Source organism: Suillus discolor (assembly GCF_016758755.1).
Source record: "Suillus discolor strain FC423 chromosome Unknown F5147scaffold_125, whole genome shotgun sequence".
In the NCBI taxonomy this organism is placed as follows: Eukaryota; Fungi; Basidiomycota; class Agaricomycetes; order Boletales; family Suillaceae; genus Suillus; species Suillus discolor.
The window spans coordinates 1-14,863 of record NW_024541372.1 but is presented as its reverse complement, the minus strand read 5'-3'; the positions used below and the strand labels follow the sequence as shown (position 1 = coordinate 14,863).

At 47.8% G+C, this 14,863-nt stretch overlaps 4 protein-coding genes across 4 annotated transcripts; 2 read left to right on the top strand and 2 right to left on the bottom strand.

Moving 5' to 3' along the window:
- Window positions 1-1,087: 1,087 nt before the first annotated feature.
- Window positions 1,088-3,028, bottom strand: F5147DRAFT_748463 (uncharacterized protein; the record flags this gene model as incomplete). The annotated part of the gene is made up of 7 exons (XM_041440069.1): window positions 1,088-1,290; window positions 1,364-1,420; window positions 1,607-1,759; window positions 1,809-2,147; window positions 2,251-2,499; window positions 2,740-2,884; window positions 2,936-3,028. 7 exons carry the CDS (start codon window positions 3,026-3,028, stop codon window positions 1,088-1,090), a joined length of 1,239 nt encoding a protein of 412 aa, XP_041285414.1.
- A 704-nt stretch (window positions 3,029-3,732) lies between these two features.
- Window positions 3,733-6,936, bottom strand: F5147DRAFT_748462 (uncharacterized protein; the record flags this gene model as incomplete). Its single annotated transcript, XM_041440068.1, has 10 exons — window positions 3,733-4,037; window positions 4,092-4,756; window positions 4,808-4,946; window positions 4,993-5,169; window positions 5,230-5,624; window positions 5,680-5,828; window positions 5,880-6,045; window positions 6,095-6,288; window positions 6,336-6,707; window positions 6,772-6,936. 10 exons carry the CDS (start codon window positions 6,934-6,936, stop codon window positions 3,733-3,735), a joined length of 2,727 nt encoding a protein of 908 aa, XP_041285413.1.
- Window positions 6,937-7,712: 776 nt separating this feature from the next.
- Window positions 7,713-8,423, top strand: F5147DRAFT_781093 (uncharacterized protein; the record flags this gene model as incomplete). Its single annotated transcript, XM_041442569.1, has 3 exons — window positions 7,713-7,758; window positions 7,805-8,243; window positions 8,294-8,423. The coding sequence occupies 3 exons, from the start codon at window positions 7,713-7,715 to the stop codon at window positions 8,421-8,423; spliced, it is 615 nt and encodes a 204-aa protein (XP_041285412.1).
- Window positions 8,424-8,864: 441 nt separating this feature from the next.
- Window positions 8,865-12,140, top strand: F5147DRAFT_781092 (uncharacterized protein; the record flags this gene model as incomplete). Its single annotated transcript, XM_041442568.1, has 8 exons — window positions 8,865-8,944; window positions 9,001-9,162; window positions 9,217-9,395; window positions 10,175-10,526; window positions 10,586-10,715; window positions 11,187-11,277; window positions 11,342-11,648; window positions 11,723-12,140. The coding sequence occupies 8 exons, from the start codon at window positions 8,865-8,867 to the stop codon at window positions 12,138-12,140; spliced, it is 1,719 nt and encodes a 572-aa protein (XP_041285411.1).
- Between the last annotated feature and the right edge of the window lie 2,723 nt (window positions 12,141-14,863).

The following is a 14,863-nucleotide window of genomic DNA, read 5'->3' as shown; positions in this document are numbered from 1 at the left end:
GAGTGAGTCTACTGAAGCTGAGCGTGGTCTAGCCTTGACGGAACGTCAAGGATTCCTCCGGCGATCTCGGTAAGACGGCGCTCGTCAAGATGCAGGGCTAGCAGATACGTGCTAAGTCGTATGGGGGCGACTTAGAAGTGCGGTCTCACACAAGGAAGCTGGTAGGCTTAGATGAGCAAGTTCTGGGGATGAACCTAGTAGATTAAAGTAAAGTCTAAGTACAATAATCTGTGTCTACTTATAGGGAAGTACTACAAGTATTCTAGCTCAGTCTGTAATCAATAGTATATCGTAAATCTATGATAGCCAGACATGAGGTTCAGATAAGATACATGAGGCTTAACCTCTGATCAAGCATGCTGCGCCAAGGGCAACTGCGCATAGGTACAGGAAGCGCCGAGCGCGCTCCGGATCTTCATGAAGCGACATGCGGCGTGCATGCGCTGATCTGGGGTGACCATGAGGCGTACAGCCTCCATGGATCAGGTACACGGCCGTCTAGGCCAGGGGCGGGGTCATAGCGCCAGGCGGGGTCATAGCGGTCCAGACCGCTGTCTTTCTAGGTGCGGGCGGCGCACCGCTGCGCGGGGAGTCTAGCAGAGCGGGGGCGGGTGTAGGCAGAGCTGGGGCTCTAGTAGGTGTTGCAGATGCCTGTAACACCTTGCTTCGGAGGTGCACAACACACAGAACCCAGTGGCCAACATGTGATGGTCTATGGATGGGAAGGATCCATACCTCTTTGGCCCAGTAACGTGTCCATGACATGTTTCACCACAGAACATCATGAGGTGCATTATATCGGATGCACGGGAGGTCATGAGTTGAAAGGATAGCAAACTGTTCAACCATGCGAGATAATTGTACTGCCTCTAGGTAAAGAAGCATAGCGCATTCATTGATGCAAGTGTCATTGAGCAGCGCAGTCTGAGAAGCAAGAAGTGCAATATCCTTTGGCTCGAATACTTGACTAGGACATCCATGATAAGGAGCAGATACTCATGTCTCGACAGTGCCTGGAATGATGATCCCTGCATCTGGTAGAGGCCTTCGGTCAAATGTGATGTCCTAGAAAACTCATGAGCATGGATTACAGCGTGAACATCAGAAAAATAAATGCTACCTCAGGGGATTGCCAGCAAAGGTCGGCCTTAGGTTCATTCATGATAGTGTCGACATTATCATCCTCACCTCCAGTGACTCCACCAGTCAGAATGTCCACAAGGACAGCATCTTCGGTGAAGGTACAACAATTCAGATGGTGAGTCTGAACAATGTTGGGTCTTGCAGAACCTAGCTGCTATGCGACCCTAAAGGGTTTCTGGACCAGGCTCAAGGCTCAGAGAAGAGGAAATATGATAGAAACTTGCTGAATACTCAGACTCATAGTAGAACTGGTGAAAAGGTAACTTGATTATGTAAGCTACAAAAGTGCAAACATAACACTAAGGTAAAAACAGTCTCTGCAAGCCCAGCCAGAAATGAATCCCTACATCGGGTTTGAGAGCTGCATGATCAGCTTCAAAGAACACTTCTTGTCCAGCCTCTTCATCCTCAGTAGGTATGATATACGAGACAGGAAACGTATTGATGCATTCAAGAGGACGACCTTCAAAAACACCTGATAGTTTTTGAGCTAGGGATATGGCATCCGTTGCGCAAGATGTGAATCGTGCTGCAGGTGCAAGTGAGCTTGTCCAACGGGTTTGAAGATGCTGAAGATGCTCCTGCCGCTGGCGAAGTGGGACTAGGAAAATTTCATCTGCAATGCACTGAGCTTGCGTAAGGACAAAGGGAAGTAGGATACTTACTACCGGGTGTCAAAAGAGCAAGTTCTATTGCTGAAAGCTCATTGCCAAACCATCTGCAGAGATTGTCTGCCTCCAATCCAAGACGCTGCTTCTCTTCAATACATCTATCTCTCTTCAACATCGCACGAATTCCATCACAGATATCTTGGTCCTCTAGCCAACGAGGAACATCACCTGTCGAAGGGGTGATCCATACATCTTCCATCAAAGATTGATCATTACGTAGATCATTGAGCTTGGTTGGAAGTGGCATTGGAAGCGGGATGCTGTAGGTTGGGTCATAGAGCTCCTCGAGGCGCTCACAATATGCATTGAACTTGTGGAGTGCAGTCATCAAGGCTGGTTAATGCTTTGAGATTGCCTTGTGAGTCTGTTGATGAAGTTTAGTGCCTACCAAGTATCATCAGCGCCGTCAAATAGAAGTATTACTAGTACCACCTACCCAGTGCCTGTTGTGCACCACCCACTGCACGATCCAACTTATCCCATTCAAAGAAGCTCCCAATAGCACGTTTGCGAATATTGATCTTGATGTCCCGTGCTAAAAGAAGTGTCCAAACAAAGTCAAGGTTCACACCTTTCAACTCTGGAAACTGGTCATGAACATTCAGCGATGCATATAACACCTCAACTTTGGCCATGAGATGTTGATGACCCCGTTCAAGGCTGTCGAGTGCCTCAAGTGTATCATCTGTGGCATCAGCTTTGGTCATCATCTCTCTTGTTGCCTGCAATGCCCTTTCTGAGGCGTCCAGATCTGCTTGTAGAGCAAGAACAGTGTCTAACTCTTTCTTCAGGCGTGCAGGTGCATCTAAATCAAAAGCTCAGTGAGGCTCGAGAGGGCTGGGAGGGTACATACAAGCATGAATCGATAACTGAGATTGTCTCTGGGAGGCCCATTCATTGCATAGCTCATTGATAGGCACTCCACATTCCTCAAGCACGCTCTGCGCTGCTGTGCCTTGCTCGCCAACCCCACATTTAAGTCGACGCTTAATCCAATCTCCTAGATCTGTACACATTTCAAGTCCAATAGCAGCTGCTTGTTGATCAAGCAACCACAGTCTACGCTGATGCTAGGACCAGCTGTCAATAAATTCCATTAGTAGAACATCGAAAGAACTTACTGAGGAAGAATGCTGGATTCCTATCAGCCGAACAAGTCTTGACCACAACCTTTCAGTTCCCTTGCCATCTGACAGCCCAAGGCCATGGCACATTCATGGGTTGTACTCAAGTTGACAGGCCCATTCATGACCATAGGCATGCATTGCTGTGGCGAAGCGCAAGCGCTTCATGATAGTTGGTGGTAGGATGTCATACTAGTAGAATAAATCAGAATCTGATCTCCAAGTCATGAAGTGACTCACCTGATGCAGTGATTGTGATAAGACGCACCCAACATCATAAAGTGTGACAACGGTAGCACCTGATGGTGGGGTAGTCATGCATGATAGTACTGTTACTAGAGTACAGACGTCATGCATCTTGTACTGCTATCCTAGTCTGTCATTCATGCATGGTATACATCAGGCTACACTGTCCCTTGCCATGCATGGTGTCTTGGCTGCACCCCCAGTCTTGCATAGTAGTGTCTTGCCGTCATGCATGATAGCCGCCGCCTTGCATAGTGTCTTGCCATGCATGACAGCCGCTGCCTTGCATGATACCCGCAGTGTTACCCCATGCATGACAATCATGGCACCATACATGACAGCCGCAGTCTTGCATTGCGTCTTGCCATGCACGACAGCCGCTGCCTTGCATGATATCATGCACGACGCATGATAGTTGCCTCCCACGGTGACCGACGCCCACTGTTGCCTCTCACGGTGACCGACACCCATACCACACTGAGAATAGCAGGCCAAAATGCATCATAGTAGATAAAACGTGACTACTGTACAAGCATGTATCTCAAAAATCAAACAGTGAATGTTGCTGTGTCGATGCTTGTTGCTGCTGGGAGGGTAGGTGTCGTCCACAATGCCTGAAATTGAGCCGATAAAGCCCTGCGCAGCGATGCCTGGCGTTCGGCATAGGCCTTCAAACCTTCCCTCAAGCAGTCATCCAAGTGTTCTGAATCGCGGCCTTGTCTTTGACACCACCACCAGTCTGCCTGCCAGTCCAGGAATGCAATGACCCGCCGTTGCTCCTCCTTCAGCAAATCGACCTCCTCCTCCCATCGCATCGCGCGCGCGCGCGCCTTGCACCATTCGATACGAAGGGCTAACCATAAGCATGTCTGTCAGTGCAAGCAAATTGAAAAATATTAGGCCTTACCATCATGTAGGCCAACACTGGCGTCCTCTGCCACCCCCGGTGTCTTCCAGATCCACGACAGGTGTCTCGTCCCCTCCGTCTCCTTTTCCCACATGTCCTTCAACGATTTCAGGTCCCTGTTGCGATTGAGAGGCTTGAATATATCTTGCCAGGCCGGGCCTTCATCGAGAATCTGCGCCAGAGCAGTGAGCGCCGCCCTCGCAACTTCATAACGCTCAGCGGCCATGCTGACTTTGACATCGGTCTTATTGATAGTACTTCTTGCGCGGGTATTAGCTGCTTGGCCGACGATGTTGTTATCCTTGAATTTATATAGGTGTGAGCGGAGACGCAAAAGATTTCGAATGTCCTTTAACGCATCATTTGCTTGGGCGTAGCGTAACATCCATTCGAAGCGATGAAGCTGAGTAGGACACTGTGTGTCTGGGCCGACTGCAGATGGTAGCCACAGATTAATAGCTTCGACAGCGGGTGTTGCATCCGTAGAGGAGCGTGCACAATCTTCATTGGCGCGTAGGCGAGACACGAATGGCATATAAAGCAATTGGATCTCCTGCCACCCATCAACTTTCCTGCGTAATGTATTGGCATGCAGCTGGACCTTAGCGAGTTGGTGGTCGGTTGCATGGGCGCCGAGTGCTGCTATCTCATGCGATAAACGTCGTCTGTGTGCTCATTAGTTCTTTGCTCGTGAATTCACGAGCTGGTTAACTTACTGTTGATCTTCTAGGTCAATTGCGGAATTGATTAATACCGAGGGGGGGACTTCTGCATGAAGGGAGACATTTGTGCCAGACTCAAGTTCTGCAGCTTCAATACGTGCGAGTTCTAGACGAATAGCAGCCTGTGTCTCGGCTAATAAAGTCAACGGAGAGAAATTGAAACGAACAAAAACACATACGTGCTACTCGGACCTTGAATGGATTTGGCTGCATGCGATCCAGTTCCCAAGCCTCTATGTCAATTCTCCATTCGGAAATATCTTGTGCTTGCAGGCAGCTTTCAAGTTCCAAAAGCTCGCGTTGATGATCGGCTTTTTGCTCCACGGCGTTTGCTAATTTTCGAGCAGTGAGTCGTCCTAAGTGCAATATTGCATCATGATTAGTAGAAAGAACAAAATGCCAACGACAATGCTTACCAAGCTGGACAACACGCTTCCAATTCCAATCACCGAAATGGTCATCGAGTGTATCACGCCGAGAGCCTGGGCCCATCTCCTTGGTGCTTGATGCGATCGGGTTAATATTAGCCCACCCGCGTTCCGGAGCTTCGCCATCAGTACGACCAACATGCCGAGAGAAATTAAAAGAAAAATCAATCTGGCATGGCTCGATGTGGGCCGGTAGATGGAATTTTGGAATAAGAAAGTTGACCTGTTTGTTGTCGTGATCCAGATGAAACGCGGAAGGAAGCTTTGACATCCGCGACCACAGATGCTTGGACCATTGACACGCGATATCGTATGATATGTTGAGAACGATGACGTCGTGGTGTTTCATTGCCGAAAAAAATAGGTAATCCATATTAATGTACCTGTGCAGTGTTGTAAGGCGGTAGCGTGACAAAATAAACAATGGGGAATACATACTTCTCGCCCTTCTGTAAGTCACCAACTGCGTTGCGAAGTTTCATATTGTGCCTGGCACAATCCACCGTCCCAACACCTGTAGCGGCAAGGCCTCTAGACTTCTTTGTATCGGCCATATTCACAGTGTTGTGACTGGCGCATGTACTGCGCTATCGGTGACTGAGTTGTTTGCAACAATCGTTGACCAAAAAAAGACTTACCTCCTGGTTCCGGTCTTTATTGTCTTCTAGATATGATTTGTACGCCTTCTCCTCCACAAAATACGACCATCCCTTACTGACTCCAGGATCAACAATATCACTTGATACCAACTTCCGCTTCAGACGGAAGTTGGCATCGATGCCAACGAATAAAGCATACAGCCATCTGTGTTTGGATTAGAAGGTAAAGAATTTTGAACCAATATGGAACTTACCGCTTATCAAGCGAGGCGTTCTCCCAGTTCTCCGGCAGGTTTTTTCCGGGGTGCGGACAGGCAGGGCAGAGCACTGTGCACTGTCCAGGCTCTGTTGTCACGACGCCATCCGGACAGTGTCCCCGAGCGAAACGTTTGAGCAACTTGAGGATTCGCCATTCGTGCACTACTCGCAAGAATGTAGGATAACGGTCCTGTAGTTCTTGTTATCACAGTGCTTCGCAATAAGTAAATAAAATACCTTTGGCGGATCCATGCCCGTATTGTTGGATAAGCGCGCGAGGGCTTGATAGAACTCAAACGCGGAGGCTTTAGACTCAAAAGACAGTAAGTGATACTGTTCGAGCACGCCGAAAGTAGCCGCAGTTTTGGGGTCAGTAACGGTTGCTGGAAAGAGTCGAGAGCGTAGCAGTTGCTTAACGTGTGTTTGCATGGTCCCACAAGCACAGAAATCCAGTCCCACTTCATGTATTCCAGTCGAGTCGATTATTATGAAGTCGTCATTGAACGCACGGTGAGGGTTGCAGCACGTGTCTCCGATACGGTGCCCCAGCTGAATGCGTAACCCCAATGACTTGAGGGTGATTCGTTCGAAGTAGTTACCATTCCAGCGCTGCATAATAGTAAATACCGGATGTCAGCGGATCCTAAAGTATAGATCTTGGGAATCACATTACCTGAAGACGATGTAAGGGCAGACATCGGTGCCGTTCCACAGTACACGAAGGGCAGTAGAGTTCCTGTAAGAAGCAATCTGCGCATCGGATGGTTGGGGCATGTTCTTGACAGTGTCGACAGACAGAATCCTCGGCGTAATCTCCGCGGCCTTCCAGGCGAATCATCTCGTCCAAAAATGTGGGGCATTCCGGCTGCCATGCTGCAAGGGGGTGATCCTGGTAGGTACAGGATAAGCAAAATGTTGAGAATAAAGAACAAAACTTACCCCGGCTGTGCGTTTCCTCTTCGAAGTCTCAGTCTCGACGCGAAACTCGTCAGGAATCGGCATATAGTCGAGGAAAGAGCCAGCTTGGTATATTTGCCATTGGTTAGATGCTGGTGGTGAATCCTCATTACGGAGAAGAGTCGTAGGGGGGACAGTTGTGGGAGCAACATGGGCGCCAACCAGGGACTCCGTGCGTACTAAGGGCTTGCCAGATTGGAATGTGTACATGGAGGCCGTGTGGATGTTGGCTGAAGGCGTGTCTGCAAGCTGCTCAGCAGTATGACGCACTAACTTCTGTTTTTTCTTGCCCATTGTGAACGCAGACAGTAAAAAACGAATGAAAAAACGAATGAATTCATCACAGCGAATAAATTTGAGACACGCCTTATCAATTGCATCACCCGACATCCAAGGATCTTGCAGTGGTGAATCAAAGAAGTGTTTGTTTGTATCTGTTGAATTTAGACGCATCCGCCAAGCCTTCCTGAGACTCACCTAGTATTACACTTGCATACACCATGACTATTACGTTGTGGGCGATGAATCTATCGCCTTCCTCTCCCACCCAGAATCAGTCGCGAGCCTCCATGGTACTACCATAAATAAGCTGCCAGACGGTAAGTGTCTTTCTCCCATCACTCCACTTCAACCCGAACACGAACATTACTTTACTAGATGACATCAAACAACCCAAGCTCGGTGTCTTCTAGTCACGCAGTCGGTAAGTTTATGATATTTTTTTTAAAATGTGCACTGACTCTCTCTAGATGCTCTTGTGACAGCACTCATGAATCTTAACATGAGTTCTGTCACTGCCCATGCACTCGTTACCATCATCCAAGCAATTGCAGATGGTGGCCAGACCATTCCGTCAGCAGCCGTTCACCCTGGACAGAAAGATCACACAGCCGATTGTGATGTTGAAGACAATGCTGATGAGGGAGCTGAGGCTACTCCAGCCTCCACCACCACTCCACCGCTCTCCTCCACCACACTGGCACCCGATATCGGCAGTATTGCTGAAGCCATCGCGAAACTCTCGCTCTGCAACAATGCAGACTTAGTTGGGACCAACGCAGACTTAGTTGGGCTTCCGCCCAGATCAGTTTCGTATAAAGGGTTCCCATACGAGATTCCGGATCTGTCTGCTGAAGGGCCCTTCTACTGCGTGATTAAAGGCAAACGTGTTGGAGTTTTGGCCACTTGGTACGCCTTTTTTTTGGCTCTATCTTACGCACTTAACAATCAACCAACAGGGAAGACACTTCTCCCCAAGTCACGGGGGTCAGTGGTGCTATCCATAGCCGCTGTCCGTCAGTTGAAGTAGGCGTTGCACGGATCCATGCAGCCATTGAACGCAATAATTGTCAGTACTTGGGGGCGTGATATACTGTATATACAAGTCAAGTAGTTGTTCATAGTGTGTATCATCCGAGTCACGGCAATACTGAATTGGTTCTCTTGATCGAACATACGAGTGAAGGGAAGGCCAGTAGTTGAACGAACGCGGCACTGATAAATAAATCTTCTAAGAAAGTATTCTGCGGCAGGTAAAACATACAACACGCCTACCACCATGTAATGCTGGCCTTGTCCTGCATCAGACTCTGTTTATTTCATGAATACAGTCGTTTATCTTGGTATGTTGCATGAAAAAATGTTGCTGAGCATGTATTCTTGAGTCTTGCAGTGCATACAACGAACAGGCATTCAAACTCGAATTAGGTAACTTAGCGACTCGGATGTGATCACGCATCATTTGTACTACTTACTAGTCTTTCTCTCTCTCTCAGTCTCGACATTCAACACCTCTTTCACACTCCTACCATGGCTCGGAAAAAACTGCACAAGTCCAACAAAGAACGCCAAGAAGCTGCTAAGGGATACAGAAAGGTGTATTATGAGAGGTACGTTCATGTTCTTTCGAGTCGCAGTCGCTAGTGTTCATTGCATCCTCCAACAGAAACAAAGTCGCCATCTTGAAAAAGATGAAATTAAAGTATCATGATAGTACATCGAAGCATCCGCAGCATCCAAGGTATCTACGCACAACCCTTCAGAACTCCGAGTCAAACGATACAGGAGACAGCGGCGATACAGGAGCCAGCGACCTCACTACTAGATTGTATGTACTCAATCGCCATATCATTTCAAACTCACTTTGACAACAAACCTTTAGATCTGAACCGCAGATTAAATTCCATAGGCTTGTCAATGGGTCCACCCATAAGTTCTTGGATGACCTGGTGTTGCAGTATACGGGTAGCACTCGTTCTGAAGACTCACGGCGGCCTATTCTGGATGCACTTGATATCGCTCAAGAGGCCGAAGAAGCAGTTACAAGAAGTGGAGATGATGGTATGCAGTGCCGGCAAGTCATACTATTTCTTGAAGACATTCTCTTGCGTGTTTTTGAAGATGATGACATCACATCTGCACATAGTCGAGGATTCTTAGGTATCAGTTGACATCCGATTTCATTATTATGTAGTGATACAGGTTGATAGCTGTACTACGTGTAGATTGGGTGACCGCATCAATGAGATTCAGGTTAATAGACTCAAGCGTGCCGTGTGCTGCCGTGTGTTCATGTCATTCGGCAATTGCCTTGTGGCTTGATGGAGCTGTATTGATGCTGTAAAATTTTCATTTTGTTATTTTTGCACTCAGGCGTCAAAACGTTAAATCCCCATCACGAAATTCAAAGAGAGCGAAAGGTGCACGGCCCGATCAATTTTTCACACAATTGCCTAACATATATCTCACAGATGGTTGCTAGTGAATGGACATCTAAGGAGCAGAAGGAGTGGTTAACGGCACAGCTTCCCGGGTATCAAAAGTGCTCGACTAAATCTAGCTATGCAAAGTTCTGGCCCCCCATCTATGAGCAATGGGAGCAGCAATGGCCCATATATAAAGAGCTCTGCCAGAACTTCCCGATGAGGATGGTCTGAATGCCGTACAATCGGCAGCAAAGGGGAAGGCAGTAAAGAGGCGTCAGAAGGTGATGTCGTTAGTTAATTGTGAGCTTGAGATCTTAACCGAAAAGTAAATGAAGCAACTTGCGCACCTGGATGTCGTGGCATTCGGGTAATTCCGCATCTCGCAAAGGCAGAGTGGCGCAATCTTCCACACAGGCCACTCGTTTACTCAAGGACCTCCTCCAGCCTCGGGGTGCAAGAGCTCTGAGCGAGGCCGAAATGTACTCCCCGACTATATTATAAAACCAATATCCGTCCAACTGTCGAAGCTGCAGTTAGCGAACGTGGCTCCACAACAAGAGGTGGAAAGACTAACGATTGTACGAGAGGTCACACGTCAATGTTGGGAGCGAGAAGCCGATGAGACTATTATTGCGGACGTCAAGGCCAGGATGAAAGCAAAGAAGAAATCGAGGAAGGCGAATACTGATGCAGATGATGAAGACGCCGAGGCTCTGGAGGACGAAGATGAAGAGGAGCAATCACCAACCACCGAGGATATGCTTGAGTACGTTCTTCTCGACTATGTTTTTGATTTGTTTGTTGAGCAACATGTCATTCAAACAGAGCACAGGAAAACTTACCTGCTATCTTCAACACAATCCTCACGTACCTCGAGCACCAACTGGGTTTTTCGTTCTTGGTGTTAATGGGTTGGGCCAGATCCCTCGAACAACAACAAAATCTCTGTCGCATCGTAAGTTTGTGAATGTCTTGTGAACAAATGATGCGCTTACTAGTAGCAGGGTTGACGTCCGGTACCCACCAAGCTGGGACATTCAGCCCCGCAATTATTGCCTGACTTCAAGGAACACTTCTTGGAACGTATCTGAATTCCTTCAAGGTGTACAAGGTAGTTAATCGTTACTGTCAAAAGGGCATTGCACTTACGCGACAATGATTGTAGGCTATTCCTCCCCCGAACCTGAGATGAAAGGCGATGCCAAAAGAGCGGTAGCTGCGGACACGGAGAGGCCGGGGATGGAGCCAGACGGACCTTGAAGATCAGACGAAGTAGATGCTGACCTTTCACAGATGAGCCGGAGGAGGAAATAGAGGTGTCGCAGAGTGAGGGAATGTTTTGGACGGGAGGGAGGAACGTCAAGAGCAGATTCTCGATATTTATTCGCCTAACTATGCTATGCCCATGCATGACAATCCGACTCAGAAGCCTGACACCATGCATGACTCATTGCAGCCCATCAACATGCATGGCCTCCAGCAACCCATCAACATGCATGGCCTCCAGCAGCCTGAGGGTCAGGCAAATCTCGCCATGCTGATGCCAACATCATCATACTTCACCAACTCTACCAACTTCAGCAATGATGGTCACTCCTTCGGATCTCGGTCAACTGCTCAGCAATCCTCAATTGTGGACTTTCGCCCCTCCACCAATCTATGATCCGCTTCAAAATTTCAACAGTTTCAACCATTTCAACCCAGTCCCTAGCTACCCCTACCCCCAGCCTATGGGCTATCCCCAGCCTTCGAACTACCAGCCTTCAAACTTCCCCCAGCCTGCGAGCTACCTCCAGCAATCCAGTGGCCATCTGAGCCATGCTTTACCACCGTCACCACCTGCCACCGACAATTCTCCTTCGTCTTCTTCAGACGGCTCACCACCACTGTCACCTATTCCCACACCGTCTCTTTCAGACGGCTTACCACCGCTGTCACCTATTCCCACTCCGTCTGTTTCAGACGGCCTACCACCGCTGCCACCTGTTCCACACCGTCTGTTTCAGACGGTTTACCACCGCTGCCACCCGTTCCCACTCCGTCTCCTTCGGTCACCTTACCACCACTGCCACCCGTGCCCACAGGCGATCCTCCCTCGGTTCCAGCAGGCCTTCCTCAGAAGGCAGCAGGTGGTAAAGCTAAACGCGCAGCTTCTACCAGCCAGCCCGAACCCACTACTCGCAAGTCCAGACGTCCACCGAAACCATCTACTCGCAACGAAACCGCTAATGCCATTGGCGCTAATGCCCTCAGCGAAATGCGGGAGAAGGAAAATACGGCCACCGTGGGGGGAAAAAAGGTCCGTAAACACGGACTGGAAGCAGGTGGAGAGCCTATTGCTAAGTACTGCGTACGCTTCATCGGAAATAATGGCCACTGACCGTTGGTTTAGGAAAAAAAAGGTGGCTGCTATTTCCACGGCCCAGGCTTAGTGCACAGGTATCTGACTCTTCGTTTTACTTATTCTTGTCTTCTTGAAAGTGATTAGTGACGCATCTTGATAATCCCCATACCCGTATCTTCGTAGCAAACATATTCGTAATGTAATCTTGAGCAATATATTCATATCTTGTAGCATCCGAGTTGTGAATGGGGGAACTTACTAGCTTTTTGAGAGAGTCGCTATCACGCGCATACGAAGGTAAATGTTCAATAACGGGCTAGTAATAGCAGGATGACAGTAGTAAGACATGGGGGAATTAAGTAAACAAGTCTTGTGGTAGTGTTACATATATACATACAGCAGATTCGGACGATCATGCATGATTAGTAGGCCATGCATGATGCCACGCATAACCGGGCAGGAAAAACTTGAAGTACAGTAACCATGCATGGTATCAGGGTCATGCACGATATCATGCATAGTAAGGTGGCGGTAGTAGTAATACTAGTACTAGCACCCCATGCATGATACCATGCATAAAACAGTGGGAGAACAATTGTGCCGATCCACGTGAGCCATGCATGATGGTATGGTAGGTTGACCGCCGCAGTGGCAGTCATGCATGCTACCATGCATGGTCTGCTATCTGTGATTCTCATTTCTACACATCATGCATGGTGGCATGCATGGTCTATCTATGATTCTCATTACAGTACAAACATGCATGACTACATAACTACAGTACTAGTTATATCATACATGAATATGACAGCATAGCCTGACCAGTGTTATCCTTCAGCAATATTCTTGGTGTGACCCTCAGGCCCCTATGACTGCGTGTTCTACGGCTTATATTGCACTGGCATCTTCAGGTGCCAGCAGCTTATGTTGCGCAGGAAACTCGGCTTACGTGGGAAATTCCTATATAAGGGCATATCTTGACACAAAATTGCGAAAGGTGTGAACGGTGGTGCCGACTGAACTTGCAAACTGCCCGTGGTGTGGTATTAATTATTTAACTTCAGGCCATCCTCCCGACCGAAGCTGATAAGGCCTCTACCACCAGGGGAGCAAGTCCCCAGGACTTGGTTCCAACACTTGGGTTGACTAAGCTCCCAATAGTGCTGGGTGGAGTCATGCTAATGTCACATGACATCACCGGTCCATGATGACGTCATTGCATGTGAAGCGTGTGGGGTGAGTCAAGAGGTGTGCGTTCGCAAAATCCCGAACACAGAGCTCAACATTAGAAGCAAAAAAACATTAATACATAGCCACATGAAGTTACGAGCAACACATTTTAAGTTCCTCGCCCAGCCTCAAATCATCGTAAAATTGTTAGGCGAGTACTGTAAAGGGGGTGTTTTTACTACTGTAGAATAGGTTTAGATAGTTATCTTAATGAAACACGAGCATGTAAAGACGGTACCTGCTAAATGTCAGATCTTGGATGTGATTTTCGAGAACACGTGAGTGATCACTGATTATATCAATACGACACATCAATATCGATTCAACGTGTCTCGTCAATGACTCGCATCTCTCTCTCTTAAACCTCATTCATTATGTATTCTACGACTCATCAATTTACACGTTACGACTCATGGTTTGCTTCAAGTAATAACGACGACAAAACTGCATACATCACGGACTTCGAGGACGATTCCTATCAAACGATGCATTACGGATCAAATCATCATTCACATTATTCTAATACATCATCTGGACATTCGTGATTACTTACTTTACGCACCTATTCCAGTCGCATACGTACTCGTTTTCACGCTGCAGCTGTCTGTTTTGCTTTGCAATAGTTGAATTGATTCATTTTGACTTGACATTGTACGACGAACGACTACCTAATATGGCTAAATTACATGATCAGTAACGCTGTCATCACGCTGTCACGGTAGGCGTAGGGGGTACCCAAGTTACGACAGGTTAGTGTCTTGAACTACTCGATCGCACACCTCTTGGGGTGAGTGGTGGGAAAGCTGCTGGTGTCGACATGTAGTCCAACAGTGTGGAGGGCTGGGGTTCGAACCCAATTAACCCGGGAGTAAAACTCAACCAGGGCTCGCGCGTGGACCGCTGTGAATTTTGTCCGCTGGCGCCCTTCATACTCTCTTGTTGACTCTCTTGCATCGATCATATCATGGAGGACAAGAATCGACATGCTCGTGAAGCTCGATGGACAGGCACTGGTATCAAAATTAGAAGGAACGACTATTCCATCTAGTATTTGGTCTTCCTAGTACTTATCTAAAGTGTTTGCTCCTGTGACAGGTCCTCCAGACACAGTCTTCCTCGTGCTCAAGGACATTGGCTGCCACTTCTACTACCCATTCAGTCTACTGCGAGTACTGCTGCACTAAGGCTGAGTGCTAGTGTACATCTTTTATACGCCACAAACTCCAAAACGTCCGGCTGGCTACCCATGTATACATAACGCTACGTTCATATTTCCATTTCGTTCCTACCCTTCACCTTGTATTCATTTCTAAACATGATAATGCTCTAACTTCCTCACCAGCCTCAGGATACCACTCATCCCACTATTCCTCTCAGCTCATCTTCGCACCATCTGGCATAAGATTCAAATCCATGTAAGTATTTATACACGTACCTTTTAGCCAGCTGGCATACTCATTTCACAACTCAATGGCGTCTTCTCTTAGACTTACAATGTGTTCACGCCCACCCGTATGCATCCCAAAAAA